This window comes from Zosterops lateralis, assembly GCF_965231275.1.
Source record: "Zosterops lateralis genome assembly, chromosome: Z".
In the NCBI taxonomy this organism is placed as follows: Eukaryota; Metazoa; Chordata; class Aves; order Passeriformes; family Zosteropidae; genus Zosterops; species Zosterops lateralis.
The window spans coordinates 31,444,443-31,465,275 of NC_139800.1; the positions used below are offsets into that span (position 1 = coordinate 31,444,443).

Sequence of the window (20,833 nt, forward strand, 5' to 3'; positions counted from 1 at the left end):
GAAGAATGCATTTACACAGGATGGCTAAGGACAAGTTTGTGCCTGGCTGTTTTTTTTCATGTCTGTATATGTATGGGTGTGTAAAACAACTTGTTCTGTTATCCAGGTAAGTACAATGTTAAGGCGAGGTTAGCATCAGTAAAGTACTGTCACAATGACCACAATAAAAGTTAGAAGCTAACAAAGAAAGGTTATTCGTTAGTGGCAGTTTTAGCACACAAACCTATATGATGAAGATTACCCTTACAACTTTTTAATTGTCCAACTCTACCTCAAACTTAAACATCCAGTGCAAATAAGAGAGCACAAAAACAGTCTGAGAGAAGTTCTAAACCTATGAGGAACTGAAAAATAACACCTGTAACACCTTCCAACTTCCCATGTCTGGAAAACTGTAGGCACTACAGAGATTGAAGTCTACATATGCCACAACTTGAGAAACTGAAACCCTCCATTCAGAAACAGTCACATCAACACAACATTTTGATTCCACCCACCCATTCCAGGTTCGGCAAGCATCACTGTCAGAGACAACTGCACTCATAAAAATCCAGTTATTCAGGTGAAATAAATGTTTTTAACTTTGTGGCCTTCAAGCAGAATTCCACCTCCCATCCACCTCCTTTCCATCCTGCCATAGAAAGTGCTGCCTATACTAAGGTATTATTTCAAGATCCTCGATCTTGTGCAAACAGCAAACTGCAGTTTCAGTACCACCATGTAAGTCAAGCCTAGTCTGAGACAGAATCACCAACTCCATCACTCTGCTTGTTGTGCTTCTTACTGATGGACAGTCAGCTAAGGACATCAGCAGGGTTAAATCAAGGCAGTTCCTATTAGCCTGATACTGCAGATAGGGCAGCGTCTGGCACTCATAGTCATGCCAGGAAAGATTATTCCCTTCAGTATGTTTATTCTTCAATATCTTTAAGTAAGAAAGCAGAAGTGGCTGCATGAGCACAGGACTAGCTAAGTAGAAGGGAAATGAAGATAAATCCCATCCTGCAGTATCACATTACACTCAGGCATGGGCAAAACTTTCCTGGTGTATCAAGTATCGAACACAGATTTCTTCACATCAGGAAAAAAAAGAATTGTGCTTCCCTTAACTTCTGCACAAGAATTATGTGAATCAATAAAGATTTAAGATGGAAATTATCTTGGCATTCATTTGCATGGTTTGCATTGGCTGTTTCTATTGCTACCCGCTATGTAAAGGTGAAAAATCTTTTCATTTCACCAAACTTAAGCTTTATCCTACACATTCTGGTTTTCAAACAGGCAGGCCAAACTGCTGGCTTTGTAGACCCCTGCTTGCACAGTCAATCATCTGTTTCAGGTTGGATATTCAACTTAACAGGCAGCTGTCTGCACACAAACATCAGCAGAACGGTACTACAGTCTGTGTGGCTCAAGTGATATCAGCTGTAGCAATTGCAAAGCTGTCAGCCCATCACACATCCATCACAGTGTCTCCTGAAATGCTGGGGAAATTGCAGCAAAAGGCATTCAGATGGTACCTCTACAATCCGATCTCCAGTTTTCAGTGTTCCATTTTTGCCAGCTGGGCTGTCTTCCAGGATATGTTTGATAAAGATCCCTCTCATGACTTCTCCGTTACTCAGGCGGCTTCCCATACCTCGCCCTCCAACAATGCTGATCCCCAATGACTTGCTAGGTTCTCTCCAGAGTTCGACCCTTTTGTGACAAAAAAAGAGAGCCAAACTAAATTAAAATCTGTTGTGATTATGACAAAGCTGCACACTGAAGAAACCTGGATTTGCACAATTATTTTAAAATATTCTGAAATAACTCCTTGCAAAGTTTTGTCTTTCAGTGGAAGTTATCCACTGGACTAGTTAGAAATTCTGTAACTGAATCTAGTATTGGTCACTTTGTTTTGGATTCTAATAGAAAATTTGAATCTTTCTCTTCATCTTTTTTGACTGAATCCCTGAGAGTCAGCTTGGAATAAGTAAAGATAAATTCCTATAACAATCAAGACACTGCTAGACAGCAGGGATTTGGCCCAATGGCAGTTAAAGTCAATTGTTAATCACTCCTGCAATGCACAACATACGTAAGTACAGGGATTCTGTTGGGTTTTTATTCTTCTTTAATAAGTTTCAAAATTTTCAAATTTCATATGACATTTCATAATGTGCAACTAGATCTGCACTTACTTTCTGGGCTGGTTCCAGTTACTGAAAGCTGCATTTTGAAGTTCACTTTCTTCTCCCTCCCCCTCTTCACGTTCTGGAAGCTCTGGGAGTTCCCTGATGATAAACAAGAACATTCAATTTATTTCTAAAGAATATGCATAATCACTATTTTTTTCTGAAAAATTTCATATATTGAGTCACCCTGCCAGTATCAGCATTTGCACACCAGATTCATGTAAGGAACTTCTTTTTCTGTCTTTTAGAACACATTTGGTGTTCAGGGATCCCCTGCTCACTTTTTATCTGCAAGTGGCTTATCTGAAGTTTCTATCCACAACACAGAATAAAAGACTGCAATTTGGAACCAGAACCAAATCAAAGCTAAAGCTAATTTATTGTTTTCAAAATGAAAGAAATTACAACAGCAGCACTCAACTAAACTTATTGCTTTTGGAGATGAATTGCAAAAAACCAAGTACTAATCACTTTGAAATTTTAAACTGTAACTGCAATGAATTTTTGAAACTCAAGGAAAAGAATGGGACAACTTATTTTTTTCCAGTTATGTTTTGGAAAGACCATCAATACCTAAGCCGTATGTTGGAAGCACTTCGGTATTTCTGGCAATCCAGAAATCCAATTGTATGGTAATTAAGGGGAATACAGGATGAGAAAGAATTCAATCTCCTTTTTGGACATACCAAACAGCCTTGTAAAAATGCTTAAAAATTTGCTAGTCAAAGCAAAAACTGTAGTTTTAACAGCTTTTTTTTGTAGTTGCTGCTGGTTTGAAGAAAATAATCCATCTCCCATCTCTTCTAAAATAAAACTTGTCTTCCTAAAATGTGCAAGGTGTATGGAAAGTTACATTTGAGAGCTATTTGGGAGAAAGGTGTAAGCCTTTTGACTCACCTGACAATATGTGAAGGAAAAAGTTCAAGTGGCACAGCTCTCTCTGTCTGTTGTCCCAAACTGGCCCTGTACTCGTCTAAATTTTCTGCTGGCACATATGTAATACTGCAATAAAATAGGACATGATTAAACTAGTATATGGAATGCCAGTCCTCCTTTTAACAGGTTTGAGATATGGATACGAAGAAGCCACTCAGGAGTACTTTGCTGACTTTAAAGCCACAGTGCAGGTAGGTTGGGAATAAGAATTATACAAATTCTTTGCGACTTTGCAACAAGTACACATTTATAGTCAAATCAGGTAGCTGAACAGCACATAATTTTTTGTAATTAAAGTAAATGGTACTTGCACAGTGACAGGAATTTAACAAGAGACGACCCAGCTTCATTCAAATATGGATTCCTCATGCAAAGACAAACATTGAAGGGTCTGTGAGGTTTGAGGAACCATTACCACCCTCACTGAATGCTGAAAATGTTTCTGAAAGCTGGCCTGTAGGAGGTTTTGTGCTCTTTTGGGTGGTTTTGCATTTATTTTAGATTTCTACACCTTTAGTGAGGTTTGGACATAAAAATGTGTTACAGCACACCACCTATGCCACAGGGACCAATCCTCTGCTAAACTCCTTCCTCCAGGCCTTCACACACTTCTAATCAGTTTAGGACAGTCAGACAGTTGTGTTTTATCAGCCAAATGATGTGCAGACTCCACTTGATGTTTGAATGCCAGAAACAGAAATGGCCCAATAGACTGGGGAGAGTGAAACAAAAAGGGGAAAAAAAGATTAAGGCCTGAGGAATATTTTTTGGAAAGCTTCCATCTGGGAGGCCAAAGGATACCACAATATATACCATGATACAAACAGGGCTACATCGATAGCCCTCCTTTAATGATGCTTTGTCTTCTTAAAATTCTACAGTTTAAGTATCAGAATCAAGTATACCAAGAAGTAAGGCTGATGAAAAAGGGCAGGGGAAAAAAAAAAGTCTGTATTGCCATACATCACATTGTTAAAAGAAAAAATAACACATTTCCCCATGGAAGAGAGAGGGCTAAAGAAAAAAGATCCCGGCCACTTCACAAGGATATGTAAGCTGCAGGGAAGAGGCTCTCTCAAGTCTGAGGCTTTCACAAGGAGCTGACCCTGTTCATCACCAGCAGCTTCATCCAACAGGCCCATTAGAATAACTTGCCTCTACAAAACCTGTAAGACCTGCAAGTTACATTTCAATGTAAGAAAATGTAGCATTCAGTTATATTCATCCCTTATAAAAGTAAGTAGGAAATAAAGTCCTTTTTCCTTGGCAGAAAGATACAGCAAAGAAAACAGAACTTCTGGCTAGAAGACAATCGCCTTTATGCTAAACTAAAGCTGGAAGCTATAGTTCAAAGCATGAAAAGGAGAATGGCACACTCCCACAAAAGAAACAGGTCATCTCAGACTCAGCCTGAATGTATACAGCAGAGTGTGACCTCTGATAGTACAGTGTCCAGTATATATCAACTCTTGTCTAGTCCTTTTCTTCAAGGAGTTCAAGGCAAATAATTACTCAGAGCGCCAAGGTCCAGGGCAGTAGTAGTCCTTACTCCATACAAGAGTACTAGAGGGGATCTTCAGGGGGAGGCAAACCAGATGCACTCCAGCTTCTGGGATACCCTATTGTGTTTTGTTATATGATTAAATAACTGACATTGTGCTGAATCATTAAAAAAGTGTAACTCAAAGGATGGTCTCAGAGAGTTTTAAATGCTACTTAGAAATGTCTCTGAAAAGCTGCCTTAGATTCCTTTTCTGTGTCCAGCACCAGAAGTATAAAGAAAAGAGGTCTGCTTTACCATTAAAAAAAATGCATCTAAAATTCAGCCACCAAATTACCTAATTGATTTCCACAGATGGAATAATATTTAGATAATCTTACTGGGAGCTGCTATATTTTAGCTCTTTGGAAAAACACATTATTTCTATCCTAGTTCTTAACTACAGTTCTAAATAGCCTAATTTAAAGCACTCAAAGGAACATTCATTATGTTTTTAACTCTTCATTCCTGTCTATATGCTCATTCTTATTTAGGTTTCTGTAATGCTTCAGTTTTTTCAGAAATATCAACCAGAACACTTGCATTTTGAAAAGAAATAACATATACATGAAAATCTACATGGATCAAATACATAAAAAGTTATATTTTGCGTGGAGTTCACCTTTGTATCTTGCTGATGATTTCCAAAGTCCAGTTAACTGCAAAGCTTTCCCTAACTGCTTTTATTACCTGTCTTACTGATGTGACTGTCCTCCTGCTCTGTTCTGCATCTTATTATTGAAAGGAAAAAATATTTTCCCTGCTTAGTGCTCACAGACAGACACCTCACAGTTATCAAAGCCATCACTTGCTGGATTGCTGCTGGAGCTCACTTGCAGGTCAAAGTGAGGTCTGAAGACATTCAGCACCATCCTGAATACCTCAGCCTGTGGCTGGGATGAATAGGGGCCCAGAATAAGAAGTGTTTTTGGCTCTTCTGACCAATTCTGTTGAACTTTGTGCTGTAAAGCAGAAATAAAACCCCACCAAGGCACCTGAATAATTCATCTGCAAAAGAGATGGTAATTGTCTTAATACAGCTACAGGGAAGACAGTAAAAGAAACAAGGGCCAGAAAACAGACATGAAGACAGAGAAAACAAAATAAATAAATGAGTGCTCCACTTCTGTTTCATATTTCTTTGCTGCAAGAAAAATTAAAGTTCAACAATTTCGAAGGAAAGTATATGCATGGTTTAACCATCTTCCTCTCTTTTGTAGCTGTATAGCTTGAAAGAAAAGTGTTCTGGTTTTCTTTCTTGTGAGCTATCACCACTTCTACCTCCAGAGATATGCACTAGCAACTAAAGCAGTGAAAATGGAAACACCAATGGTTGTACATATGAAAATATCCTGTAAACACAACACTGCATGCAGTACAGAGAAACATTTATCACATGCTTGACTGAACAGCCACACAAAACCTTGAAACACCAACAAATAAATTACAAAGTATGGAAAATGCTTAGGACAAATCACTGTAATTAACATTTAAGGTTCAATTTGAACCCTTGCATACATGAAGTAAAATGTAAGTGCCACAGAAAATATGACACTGAGATTAATCCAGATATCAGTACATTGTACTCATGCCAATTCTAGAAGTGAACTTTTTACACATACACACAACATGCACACGTGCTCTGAGCACATCTCAGGTGGCTGTCATAGATGAAATTTAAAAATACTAGCAAATTTTTTTTAGAATACAAGTATTTTCATTCCAGACTTAGAAAGTGTGCTCCAATCTTCAAGTTTAAAGCCACATATAAATATATAATACAATTATACACATACAGTTGTATCTTTTTAAATTAAATATATATATATACACATCCACATTGCAGCCACATGTGCATACATACATGAGAAGAAAGAGAATATGTACCTATATCTGGATATATCCCTGACATTACTATTGATGTCATAAAAGCATGGAATGATTTTACAGACAAGTTGCAACACAGAGCCATAATGAATTTCTGAATTGCCAATACTCACACATAACAGAGGGCCTGATCATCAGCAGGTGCTGGAGAAGATCTAGAATGTGAAGCATACGATGCAGCATCTTTTTACAATGGTGTTAATTAATATCAATGTCTCATGCTGAATGCGAGAGGCATACTTATGTATGTAGAAGTATGAGCTTTTTTTTGTTCCCTTTCGTTTTTTTTGTCCTGTTCCACCTCTATTTCATCTACATCTAACCCAGAAAACATCTGCTCTTTATTATTGTCTATAGCAGCAATTATTAAGAGGCATGGAAAATGGAATTATAATCTCTCTTATTTCTTGATCAGGAATTCATCCCCTCGTTTAGTCAGGTGAATGCTAAAACAGCTTTATAATTGTCTGACAGATGTTAAAAGCAGCTGCTGCTGAGCACAAACCACTGGCTTTATTACAGAAATATAATATCTCCTGGCAAGGTGGAGTGAGAAATGAAACAGAATGCATTCAGTAAGGCCACACATCTGGTTTTCTACACACAGAGAGGGAAAAAAATTAAGTACTGTCTGAAACTCAGACTGCTGCTTCTTTGACTATTCAAAATCAAATATCCTTTAAAAGAATTAAAGAATGCCTTTCCATGGCCACTAAGAACACCTTTGTGTTTCTCTGGAAATACTATTTGCTACTGTTTGAAATACAGCTTTGGAAGCAAAATACTTCTGCTCAATCACTTTTTGGGGGCACCCTGCTACCCCAAAAAAGTTCTAAAAGGTAAGCAATAAATTTTGCAGTTAAGATTAAGAATGATATCTAGAGGGTCACATCTGAGTGCTAGCATACCCTTGTTTTCCCAGGAAGACATCAAAGAGATTCAACTTAAATCTTTGAAATGATGGCCATTAAATCAAAAATGCTGCAAGGTGATGCACCATGTTAGCTCTGAATTGACAAATTCAGAGGGGAGGGGAACAAGGGAGCAGTGTGTATCCTTCTCAGTAAACATGAGGAACTATCTTAATATGAAGCTTCTCATCTCCATATTTCTAATTTGGGGTATTACCCACATGTTTGTATGTGGGTATTATTCTGGGATCTTGTATGGCCCCTTTAAGTTAAAAATTAAATACAAGTTTGATTATGCTGAATAGTTTTACAGCAAAACTATATCATCCCAAAAATGCTGTCATTTTTCTTGCAAGGCTCCTTTAGAACCTACTGAAGAATTTAGTCTTTCTGTTTCTAAAGTGGAGAAGCTGACTTCACTTTAAAATTTGTCATAGGAATGCAACAAAGAACATAAATACAAAACAAAAGATAATCTTGAGTAGGATTATAATAGCAGCTGCCCTTTTTCTGCAACATCTTTCAGAAATGGAATGCATTTTTCTCTGAAAAATCTGAATATCCACACCTAAGGCAAGATTTTAGTATTTCCAATGTATCTGCAAAAGAATAAGACTACGAAACAAAGCTTGTAGTCACACAGCATAAAACACAGCAGCTATAGAACGATAAGCACAAATAATGAACACACCTGTATTTGATCATGAACTGTAGCACTAAAAAGACTCCTCATAGAAGAATGGTGCTGCAGCATTTGTGTCTCTAAGCAGATATACACACACATGCATGTGCACATACAACCAACTTTAATCATGACAGTTGGGAGTTGTAGTTTGGAAGCCTACAGTAATAACCAATGTCACACTGTATCAACATTGACTTGCCTACATTCCTGACAGCATTAACAATAATGTAACTTATATGAGCATTTCCCTTTATTTAAACAGGCTTACATTAAATCATAATCATAAATACATGACAGCTATGGGACAGGCAAGTAAACCCATTATCCATAGTGAAGATATTTTGCCCACCTATTCCCAAAATACTAGGTCTCTTCCAAGTTAGAATACTTCTCAGCAAGTATGGAATGCCCTGCCGTCCATTCCAATTTCAGTTCTAACCACAGTTACCCATACCACACTGGAACTGGACTGATTCTTTCAAGATCACCCTCTTGAATAAGTAGAGGCATCTATTGCCAACAACTCCATTAAACCATTTCCATATCTGACCCAACCAATGTTACCACAGCCTCAACAGAGAAAACAGTCACCAAGTTTTGAAGCTGTAAACCCAGCATTAGTGTGTCTGCAGTTCCACCCACATCTTCAGGTACAGCCTAATTTCCAGACAATGCCTGTGGGCAAAGTTAATTCCACAACCACAGCGACCAGAAAGAATTGTACTTTAAGACAGTAAAAATATTGTAAATTGTATGAACTTTAGAAGAAGAATCTTTTTCCTCAACTGGATTTCTCAAAACTTGTATTAATTATTGAAAATTTAAAACTACTACTACCAAGAGCAGATAGTTATGTACAAGAACAACAGTTCATTCATATGTACTAATAAAAACCTGGAAATGACTACAAGAAGCAGAGTGTTTGTACTGTTTTTCATAGACATATTGAAATGTTTTAAGCATTAATTTTCTGCATTAACGTATTTCATATTTTCTGTCTGGCACCCAAAAAACCAAAACCCATTAAAAAACTAAATGAAGTTACTTGTGCAATGGCCAGGACAGTCCACCTTCAAGAACCACAAACATTTTGAGAAAATTGCAACTTTCTTTAGAAGAGTCATACTATGAATGCAAAATTCTGTCTAATCCTACTCTTTCAATAAAACTAGGCAGGGCAGCAATAATGATGATACTCATGACATGATTTCTAAGAACATCTGAAGCTTCTCACATAAGTGATCCCGTCTTTGAAATCCATGGAAATGTAATCTGTAGGTAAATTATCCATCCGACACTGCAACTTAAAAGGTAAATTGATGTGGAGTACCAAAATTTTAATTTAAAATACTTGCATAAATAAACAAATTTTGATTATCATCTTTTTCCGACCATAATTCATCACTTAGTTTTACCTACTTTATGTCTGGTCCAATGAGTGAATGTCGTCTCAACATAGCCCGGGCTTGTGCATTGGTTAAGTTAGTGGTTGACTCCTCATTAATGGACAGGATGCAGTCCCCCACACCAATCCGTCCATCACGACTTATTGAGCCTCCATGGATGACACTGCGAACTATCATTCCTAAACCATCTTTATTGGAACTTACTGTCATCCCTATAGTAAAAACACACGAAACAGTTAATGTCTTTGAGCCCCAGCTCTGGGTAAAAGATAAAGAAATGTAACTTGGGGTACAGGGAAAGGAAAAATCAGTCAGCTGACCTGACAATATCATTAGGCCTGTAAATGTTGGTCTTACTCTCCTCCTTTGAGATAGCAATTACAAATCACAACCACAGTAACTTTACCTTGTCAGTTCACATACTCAGCTCAGTACAAGAAAAATTAAGATAGTGAAATATTTAAGAAAAAAATAAGAAAGATAATGAAATTGCTTAAAAGCCATTTAAAATCACACTCTTCTAATAGTTCACTGAGTTTATACACATTTCACTTTTGTTTATGACAACTCTCTTTGGAAAGAAGACAAAATGAATTAACAGGTAATTAACAGGCCAAAAACAAATACACACTTATTTTCAACAGAAAGCATGAATTAGATCTCACTGAGATGGTGGCTGCCTTCCTATTCTCCCAGGCGGGCCATAGCTTAGACCCAGAAGAACATCTTGACTTCTGTAAAAGTGTGCATATTATTAATGGATACAGCCCAATATTTTACTTAAAACAGCATCTTACCTGTGCCACAAAAGGATACTGCTTCTCAATATTTATACCCTTTAACTCCATTTTCTTTCCAGTAATGGGAAATAAGACAGATACGCTCTTGGCCACTCCTCTCCCATGAGGAACCATGAGCCCATGGGGAACCTATGATGGCCTTCATGTTCATTGTAACTGTTCTTACACACATGAGTTGTCATTGTCATCTTCAGGGCAATTAGTGCTCATGAAACAGACCCTAGTAACAGTTTCAGGAAAAACTTCGTTCTTCACTAAGGCAGTGGGAAATGCAGGACTGGAACCTTTGAGGTCCTTCCTTGAAGGACTTCCACTGTCTTAATACTGCTTAATAAAAAACTTTTTTATTTTTCTGAAATGTGGTTTGAAATTCTGAACCTAACCTGGCTGTTTGGTTAAGATAGTAACAGACATTACTGAGGGTAGAGTAATAGCACTTTAGGAAAACATCACACATACAACAGACCCTCTTTCCCTTTTTCTATGCTGACATCATCATTACAGATCCAGAAGGCTGATGTCACACTTTGGACACCTACAGTTTCAGGTTAAAAATTCAAATGCCACTGTAAAGTTGCCAAATTTTTTATAGGACAATGGCATTTCAGCTCTTCTGCATTTCAGTGCTTCTCATATTTTAAAAAATCACAGTCAAAATGTTAGAACTTTAGCAGCGAGTGGCATTAAAGAGCTGCTGCAAACTATGGGCGACACAAGTGAAAAGGAAAAAAAGTTCTTAACTCTCAGTTATTTAAATGATGCATTTAAATGTTGCAGCTTTCAATGTAATTCATACTTCTTGACTTAGCTGCTTTTTTAGAAATGAAAGATAAAAGCAGTGCAGCCACGTGTAAATTGGTAATTGTGCCCGGGTTGCTTCCCAGGCAAGAGCGCATTGAGACTGAAAGAAAAATGCTAGTCAAAAGCCAGAAAAAAGCACTATTCATGCTTATATTTTGTACATATCAAGATCAGTCTTATTTTTATACATAAAACGTCTGCCAATATGGACCCTGCCTGAAGTTTCTATTTTCATGCCATATTACACTTGACATGAAATTTGCTTTGATGTTCACTTAAAAGTGCACTTTGATGTGCACTTAAAATACTCATACACATATATGAAAACCTACTCCACTGATTGAATAGTTTATTGCAAACAAAACAATTTTTTTACAGAATCCACATGCTTTAAAAGGCATTGGGACCTGCACATACAGCCTGGCAATGAGGCCAGTAAAGGTAGAAGTTAACCAAGCTCCATATACCAATGAGAGATAAACCTTATTCCCATATCAGCCTTTTGTACATCTTTCTATTTTTGAGACTCTGATTTTAAACCACATCTATTTTGAAGGATGGCTGTTTCATGAAGGTGATTTGTGGCAGACAGCATTCAGCCATCAGAAAGCAGTTTATTCCAGGTCAAGGTGCCCACTGAAATACAGCATCACAGCTGTAAAAAACTGACACCCACTTCTGCACAGCAAGGAAGCCCTGACTTGGGACTGTATATAAACATCCAATTCTCTGACATCCCATTTTAAAGCATTTGAGGAATTACTACTAATAGCCAGCACCTACACAAAGCTCTGTCTTACCAATCCCAGAGGGTCTTCAAGATTATGCAGCTAGCTGGGAGAAACAGCACCAGGAACCTAAATCAAACCAAATGAACACACAAGCCACTAACAGGAGAGATGCATCACTGCTTTTCAATACAAAGCCTTCTCAGCATGGGTTCTGGGAGGGTTCTATTCCGGTTATGCCTCACAGATTGCCCAGGGCTACACCTGAGAGCAGGATAGGACCATGAAAAACATTATCATCTGTAGTGTGTGTCCACTCCAAAATGTGTTTCTAGTCAGTATGCTCAGGAAGTTGCAGACTGAAGATATTTTAAAAATTTGAACTTCAGTACAATCATTAAGCCAAAAATACTATCTATTAAATTTACCAATGACATAATTTTCAGAAACATTGAAGCACTTTGGATTCAAGCATAAATTTGAGGCAAGGAAGCAAACAGCTTGTTTATTCCTTTGCATCCTCAGAAAACAAGACCATTTTGTGATCACAAATATCTGAAAGTCTCATCCGCAGCCCCCTGACCATAGTGTTCTTCTAGAGCATTTCTTGTCCATATCTTGCTTTTCCACTATATTAGTATGTTGAGAAATAATGCATTAAAATTGTTCTGTTAACATTTAGGAAAGACTGAACTCCTTCATGGGAAAACAAATTCTCAGTGAGACTGCACATTTCACTTATGTGTTTACAGTGACAGCAAATGGATCCAGTACCATCACAGTCAAACAGGGCAAGAGCAGCAAAGAAAGAATATCCTGTCCCCACTAAATGGAAAATATTTCGTTCTTACTAATAAAACAGGGAACATACAAGAGAAACCATCAGCCATATTCGTGAAGAGTTTACAAAAAAGTTTGCTTAACTTACCTAAGCTTGAATTGCCTTTTGCAATAATGATAGTCTTCTCATACATGTTTTTGACTGAATTTGGGGGCGCGGAACTTCCCTCCAAAGATACTGGGCATCTCTTTTCCATTAAAAGCAACTGATCCTAACATAAAGGAATATAACACCAGTTCAGACTACCAAGATAAAAATAAGATTGGTCATACTGACTTCAACTTTTCCCTTGCACAAAAGCTACACACATAATTAAGTCAGATTCCTTATACAGACATTGGAAAAGTGAGCCCATCAAAGATCAAATTAACATCATGATTTCAGTTTTCTTTCAGGCAATATACCAAATATATCACAAAGTACATTTTTAATTTAGGGACATTAAAATTAGTAGAATGAATTCAAGGGCTTCAGATTAATTTACCACAGATGTCTGACAATCTGCCAGTAATAAAGTAACAATTCTTGTAAGAAATTGCAGCTCTTTTAAGCATTTCTTAATGAATCACTGAATAGAATAAATAAAAACACGTCACAGGGACTGTCATATAAAGGAAAATGTCATATGTTTGTACACTGTAGTGTCACAGGTCAGTCTGTGAGCTGAACTGCATGGGGTTGCAAGAACACCATGATGCAAGACATTCACACCACCCCCCCTTGGCTTCCTAGGCCTGATCGCAGCTGTGCACCTCTTACTTGCACTCATGCCCCTCTGAAGGTTAACAAGGGCTAAGAAAAACTCCCTCTCCTGCCCAGGGGGGACATCGTGCTCCAGCAGTACCTATGATATTAGGTCTGAGAAGATTTGTTTATACCCCTCTGAGAAAATACAGTCTTGATGACATACATTTTGTCCTGTTTTGGAAAGGTCTACATCTCAAAGCTTTGATGTGAGCTAACACATCTGAAGGACATTAATAATCCAATAAATATACATGGCTATTGGCCTGTGACAATTTCTCCAGGAAATTCTTTGGTCTAATTACAGCCTTTCTGTATGTTTTTTTCAATTTTTATTTTTAAAAAAAGAAAAGGCAAATAACTTTACTTTTTCATTGGGATCAAGCTGTGTAGTAGTAGCAAGGCTTGTATTTAATACAACTTCTGATGTTGTCTGAGATCCAGTCCATGTTGCTGTATTTTCACTTTCATTTTGGTTGATATCTGAAACCTCCACAGTCAGAAGATCTGTTTTAGTAAAATCACTTGCAGTTTCCAGGCTACTGTCCACAACAGAGTTTTCATCTCTCAGTCTCTGATTCAGATTCATGTTGTACAGATTCTTCTCAGATACATGGAAATCAGCTGCAGCATTTGGGCATTCCTCTCCAACAGACTGTTCAACACAGGAGACAATGAACAATCACAATTCATTTGTAGCATAATTCAAAACTATATTTCATGCTAAAACCTTGAACAAAATACTAATCTCATAGAATTTAAACATACTGCTATAATATCAGCAAGATCAACCTCATCTGCAGCTCCCTACAGGCATTCATTCTCCTATAAAGTGAACTTGATTTCTTAGACCATTTCTTCTTCTTTATAATACCAGAAATAAGTAAAATAAGTTACTGACTCTAACTTGAATGACTCCAGTAAGTTTTTAAAATTCAAGCATCCAGTTGTTTTCCCTAGGTGAAAGAACTTTGCAAGGCCAGTGTCTTTACTTTCCGCACACTTAGCAAGCAAAGAGGAATTTCAAGCAGCTCAGACAATAAGAATGCAATGTTATCATCCATTTAACTGAGCACAAATATATTAAGATTTTTCTTCCTCAGAAAGAGTGACAAGTGAAAACTTGGTCAAACCTCAGCAAAATGTGAATATGGGGGATTTGAAGTGTGACAACAATGAAATACAATAATGCAATTACAGAAGCTTACCAGTTAATGATTATTGCAAATTACCCATTATGGCTACAGTACTAAAACTAAGTTCTCTACGCATTTCTTTAGACTTCCAAGATTCTGAGGCCCTGTCTTTGAAATGTTTCAAGGGATTTCAGTAATCACAACATTCTGGAAAAAAACCCAAACTTCAAATATTCTCTAGCTGACCTTTTAAAGTAAGTTATTTTTAAAAAGTTAGATTTTAAAATGATATATAAAGGACTTAGAAGTTAAGACTTAAAGGCTCTGTATCAATATTAGAGATTTTTTCCTGAAATGCAATAAAGAACTCAAAATCAACTACCTCTGTCTTTGTTGTTATTTACTGGTTCTATTAATTGTTCTAGTCCTTCTCCAAAAAGCTCCAGAGATATGCTTCCCAGGATTTGGGGATATTTAAAAATATTTTTTCTCAAGAGCCTTAGAATTCATTTTTGTCAACTCTCATGAAGTGCATGCTTGTTTCCGTCTGTAGACAAGAATCAAAAAAGGCTTACCAGTAGATAAGTGGTTTAAGTAACAGCTGAGAAGGTAATTGAGCAGAGCCTAAATACAACTAATCTGCATGATATAATCAATGACATAATTTCCTACCCTTTTGAGAACAGAACACAATACTATAATCTATTTAAATTATTTTGTAAGATTTTAAATACAGCTGGGACATTTACTTTTAAGTCTGTTTTGTACTCATTTCCAGACTAGTGAAAATAAGTTTCAAATCACACTCAATATTTATTTCATATGCCATATATACATATTAAAATGTATGCATATATATGCATCACGTACATGATGTGTATATATGCATCACTTACTATTTTTAATTTTTGTTTCACTTAAAGAAAAGCCAGTGCTGTAATTTTTTAGGACAAACACAATTCCAGGAATTCATAACTATAGTAACATGTGGCCTCACTAGAGCATCTGCATTATCTTAAGTATGTTTTTCAACACCTGTTCTAAATGTGACACCAAAGTGACACTCAGAACCTGGCAACTGCCCTGCAGCCAGAAATAACTTAAATATCTCTGCATTCCTCACAGCATCAAATAGGGCTGTTTTAATTTTTACTGCATTTCACTTGCTTCAAGAGTCTTCATTAATGAACAGATTTTCCCACTATACTTGTTTTTTGAATCATGAATAGGTCACTTGATGAGAACTTAATACTCACTTCATACTGGTGTACAGAGACAAACACTGAAAGGTCAGGACTATGGTACTTTAAAACAGTATGTAAAGCAAAGCTATGTTTAAGTCAATGGTGAAAATAACCAAAAACTTTCTAGAACCTCCATGTGATTTAATGTAAATCCAGTCTCTACGTCACAAAATACTCCTAAGCATGCAAAATGCATAATCTGTTTAAGTAACTATTACAGAGTTGAACAATGCAAGCTGTCCCACTGGCACAGCAGAGATGTGCTCTTATGTGGATTAGGAGAAACCATTAGAAGATGAATCTAGCTTTCTAAACCATGCCTCAGAAGGGCTAAGCATATTCCAGAACGGTTAGTGGGAGTTACTGCAGCTCAAGTGTGTACTCTATTCAAGACCACAGACTCCAAACCCAGTGATTTTCAATGATGACTGCTAGGAGAATGGAATTGGAAAGCTCTAGGTTAGTGAAACAAATCTAAAGATACAAAATAAAGAAAGAACATGAAAACCATGGGAAGAAATAAAACACAATCAGGTCATCGTGGGTATGTCACCAAGAATCAAAAAGCTACTGATCTTCTTAACACTCTTAAATAAATCTCCCTTTATTGCTTTATATAAAAATTATTATCAGAGTTTTGATATATGTGGATTTAATTTTAATACAGGATCATTATGGAAAGTTAATTCAAAACCACAGAAACATACTGATTATGAAGCATAAAAGCAAAAGTCAGGATGAAAACTTAATCTTGTTTTTCATACTAAAATATAGAGCAACAGAGTAATCTTGTGTTACCACTCTTTACTATGCTTTGAATTATAATTATATTTTTCTAGCGGACTGCTCACCACACCTTTAATACTACAAACATCTCACCATACTCTGGCTATATCATGCTTTATCTAGCAAAAAATCCAAGCTTTGTGCCTTCCATCTACCTCTCTGTTCAATCTACAAGACATCAGCAGTTCTCTGAACAAAATTTTATCCTGGTAGCAAACAGAGCATTTTGAACCAGAGTAACACAAAATATTTATATCTGATAATACAGCCTGCTCACATTCAAAATCAAAGTTTGCCATCAATAAAATGATCCTGGACTTTACCTTTGGTGTTGATAATGGAAGAGAGAAGCTGTCGTTCACCTCACCACTACCGGCACTGTCATGCAGAGCTCTCACTGAATCCTGGAACACGTCTCTCTCTAGAGAATACTGTGGTCCAAAGGTGGACTCATCCGCTAGATCTGCCTCGCCAGAGTCCACCTAACAACAAAAGCAATTCAATCAGCCAGGCTGTTGCCATCACACCACATAAGCCTCAAACACATGGACACCAGCCACTACATACTGATATTTTTCTTCTTTTTCATTCCATGTTTTAGATTAAAATTGCACCTGCACAGCACAGTAGGAAAATTGTCTGCTTCCAGTAAATCTGTGTTACGACTTCTTCAAAGGTTGCAAAGAATATAGGAAGTAAAGCAAGGGTCTGAACAAGAGTAAGTTGAAGGGCTGAGGCACGCTCATGCCTATTAATAGAAGTACAGAGTGTTGGGAGAATTCTGCTGTGCTTCTTGGTGTCTATATTTTCATTTATTTGGGGCTTTTTTCTTTTAAATTTTCTTTTACAAAAAAATTAGCACAGAAAAAAGTAATGAGCTTCACTTGGTGCCACATGTCAGGAATGTTCCCTTCACTCAACTTCTTAGGCTTAGTTATTTTTGTACTCCTTTAAAAACAATCTGGAAACTGCAATGTTTTACAGTGCATTTATATTAAAAAATCATTATGTGATTTTTTTACTAGATTTTAAATCATTTTACTTTTTACAAGATTACTATGGGCATTCCTATATTTCTATTTCTCTTGTATTAGAAACAAAAATTTTTAAAGTTTCAGACATTTACATGGGTAGTATTTTTGCCTTTTTTTTAAACAAAATATATTTTTTCCAAGACTCATATTCTTTAAAATACTAGAATTAAATCAAGCCCTAAAACCCCTAATTTATGGTGCTTCATATACAACATTCTGATTATTATTTCATTTTCCTGGCAGAGCTCAAGAACATAGTGTAGGCTAACAAAAATGATCACTGGGTTAAGAGCCATGCCTGTATTATAAACCTCTATGAAGCAGATGAGTGCACCCATCTTCAGAGATGGGATCTAATTTGTTTTTCAGCCCCTGTGCTAATCAAATTATGAATCTATTACAGCAATAGCAACAATCTCCTTGTAAGGCAGTAATTAAACACCTTGATTCATTTTCAGGGTAAAAAGGATTATTTTTTTATTATTATTTCAAGCCTACAGACTTAACTGCTAATCCAAACTGCTTTTTTGCTGTGACTTACTTTCAGCTCATCTTCTTGAAAATCCATATTCATTTCAACAAAGCTATGCCCTAAAAAAAGTGTTGTGAAAATTCAGGACTATCTGTAAAATCTGCATACAGAGTTGTCTATGAAAAACAGTATCTCGTATGTACACTCTCAAAACATATCTTCAGCGGGATGACTGCACATTTAGTTTCCTATTTTGCACATTTGACAACTGACAAACTCGATTGACAATTTTATTATGTCATGCATTTTCATTGCTTTTTTTCACAAGGTATTTTTGATAGGAACCACAGATGGAAGCCAAATTTTTAAGATAGTTTTAATCTGATAATTTCAACACATCTTTAATTAAAGGTTATTTAGAATATAAAGCTCATGCTTCTTCTCAATGAAGAAGACAAATACTGTTATCTAACTGCTAAAGATAACAAACTGAAGAATTAAAAACATATAGTCTTGTTTAAAGGCAATTATTATGCCAGTTTGTCATCTGCAAATGTGAAAAAACAGCAAACCTGCTGGAAGCAGTAATGCAGAGATTTTCACCTTGACAGGATCCATTTTGGGTTTTTGTTTAATTTTGAGGTTTTCTCTAATGAACTAAGTTCTGGTGTTTAGAAGCTACTTCCCTGTTCAAGTCTCCAGAAAATGAGTCCCTAATAATTTCAACAACAGATCCAGGCCAGAACAAACAACCATAAGAATACACACTTGGAATACCACATACACATGTGTATTCTGCATTCGTTTACTTTTTAATTTTCTGGGAGGAGGTGCTGGGGGATTTTTTTCTTTTTTGTAGCGCCCTATTTCCTGTGTCTTTTTAATCTGAGTTCTTATTGGTAACTTCTGGGCTAAGTAAGGAACTGTGCTCAGGTAAGCTGCATTGTTTGTACAAGTGAACACCTTTTGACCTTGTAAATCTCATAATCACTGACTGATGTTGAAAGCTAAAGAATATTATTAGGAGGAAGTATTTGAAGCTTTTGAAGACAGACAGTGTTCCTTGTAAGGCTGGATTACATGCAAAAAGGGAGTATCAAAAACTTTCCACAGTAGAAAAGTGATCTATTATGATACATAGAAAAATAACCACATGAACATTTCTCTAAAAAGGTGACATGTCCAAAGGGCTGCTCAGTGCATGCAAGGGACAAGTGGATAGCCATGCACTTTTGAAAACATCAGCAAAATACTTTTTCTTTTCTTCAGCAATTAATATATCATAGGCCAGATTCACAGCTCATGCAAAAAAACCAAAGCCTCTAGATGCCAGTTTTTACAGTCAGAATTCATCCCACCTACAGTGGACAAGTAATGTGGAGACAGCAAACACCAAAAAATAAGCATGGACAGTGACAAGGCAACTCCTTTCACTACTAAATGCAAAGACTGAAGAAATCTGTGGTAAGTTGGGCCACTAACCAGAGCCAGCTCAGCATGGAAGAGGGCTGCATCAGCTGGCCCCTCCTCCTCAAGTGACTGGGCAGTGTAGAAAAAGCAATCTTCCTTAGCAGAGACATAGCCCTCCTCAGGTGAAAGCTGCAGAAAGAACGAAGCTCTGAGTCGGATGAGTGGCCTGGACACAGGAGGTGCAGAGTGCATTCTGCAAGGGGGCAGGGGGCTGTTTAGAAAGGCAAATGGATTCCAAATGCAGCAAAGAGATAATTTCAATCACAGTCACAGTATTCAGTGGGCAAAGAGACAATTTTTTTTTTTTTTTTTTTTTTCAAATTTACCTGAATTTATTCAGCTTCACACCTCATTCTGAAACCCCAAATAATGAAAAAGGCCTGTTCAGGTATACCACAGAGCTCACAACTTAGTCTAGGCTCATTTTCAATTCCTGGTCTTAATAAAGATATACTAAAACTGCCATCACAGCTGCCAACAGAGAAAGAACCTAACAGCAGAGATCTTTATATTCTTGCTAGCCATAAAGCAATCTTCCTTGCAGGCAGGAAGACTTCATCTACTCTCTGCTTTATATTGTATTTGTCAGCTTCTAGAGGACAAAACATAATTCTGACTATAAACCAATAGCTTTTTCCAACATAATTGGATAGTAGGTGCATTTGTCCAGTACTGCAAAAAAAAAACAGGGATTATTTGAAACATTTAATTACTTGGCAAGCATAATACAGGAAATATTGAAGAGCAAATGATATATGTTTTCAACTTCTGGAAACAGATACAAAACCCTTGTGTATTTTCTCTTTTAGAGTGACATCTTCCAGAGAACAACATTTTTGATTGCAATTACTATGGAGTCTCCAATTAAAAAAAATAATTTAAGAGAGCAAGTTAAAACATACTGTCTTACTATGAAAAGCAAAGTTTCTGGGTACTTAAACTAACAGCCGTTTCCTCCCACTCTCTCCACAAAGATCTACTAAAAATGAAAATTTGACATTTACATCCACAAGGGTTACAAGATTATAAAATCATGAAAAGCAAAATGAACCCCTAAAACTGTGCTTGGGCTTACTAATATAGAGAAAGGTATTTTCCTGGTATGTATGAATTAATGCCATTCTACTGATTTGAATTTAACGCATCAGGGATGCTCGTTCACTAGCACTCTTACTGCAATACTATCTGAGAAACTATAGGTCTCATTTAACTTCCTTTTTCAAATTGTTCCAGAC

At 36.7% G+C, this 20,833-nt stretch overlaps 1 protein-coding gene and 1 long non-coding RNA gene across 8 annotated transcripts in view; one reads left to right on the forward strand and one right to left on the reverse strand.

Moving 5' to 3' along the window:
- The window catches only part of LOC310922969, a 279,318-nt gene that overhangs the window by 60,206 nt on the left and 198,279 nt on the right, over positions 1–20,833 (forward strand). The window lies entirely within an intron of this gene.
- The window catches only part of MPDZ (multiple PDZ domain crumbs cell polarity complex component), a 91,856-nt gene that overhangs the window by 29,099 nt on the left and 41,924 nt on the right, over positions 1–20,833 (reverse strand). For 4 of the 7 annotated variants that reach the window (XM_083883089.1, XM_083883087.1, XM_083883085.1 and 1 more), the window contains exons 18-25: positions 16,946–17,104; positions 13,824–14,111; positions 12,800–12,923; positions 9,556–9,754; positions 6,654–6,695; positions 3,075–3,179; positions 2,184–2,276; positions 1,521–1,698 (exon numbers count right to left, since the gene is read on the reverse strand). In XM_083883089.1, the coding sequence (XP_083739215.1) occupies positions 1,521–1,698; positions 2,184–2,276; positions 3,075–3,179; positions 6,654–6,695; positions 9,556–9,754; positions 12,800–12,923; positions 13,824–14,111; positions 16,946–17,104 (1,188 nt within the window). Of the gene's footprint in view, positions 1–1,520; positions 1,699–2,183; positions 2,277–3,074; positions 3,180–6,653; positions 6,696–9,555; positions 9,755–12,799; positions 12,924–13,823; positions 14,112–16,945; positions 17,105–19,610; positions 19,728–20,833 lie in introns of all 7 variants that reach the window. The other 3 variants (XM_083883091.1, XM_083883090.1, XM_083883088.1) reach the window with 3 other exon arrangements.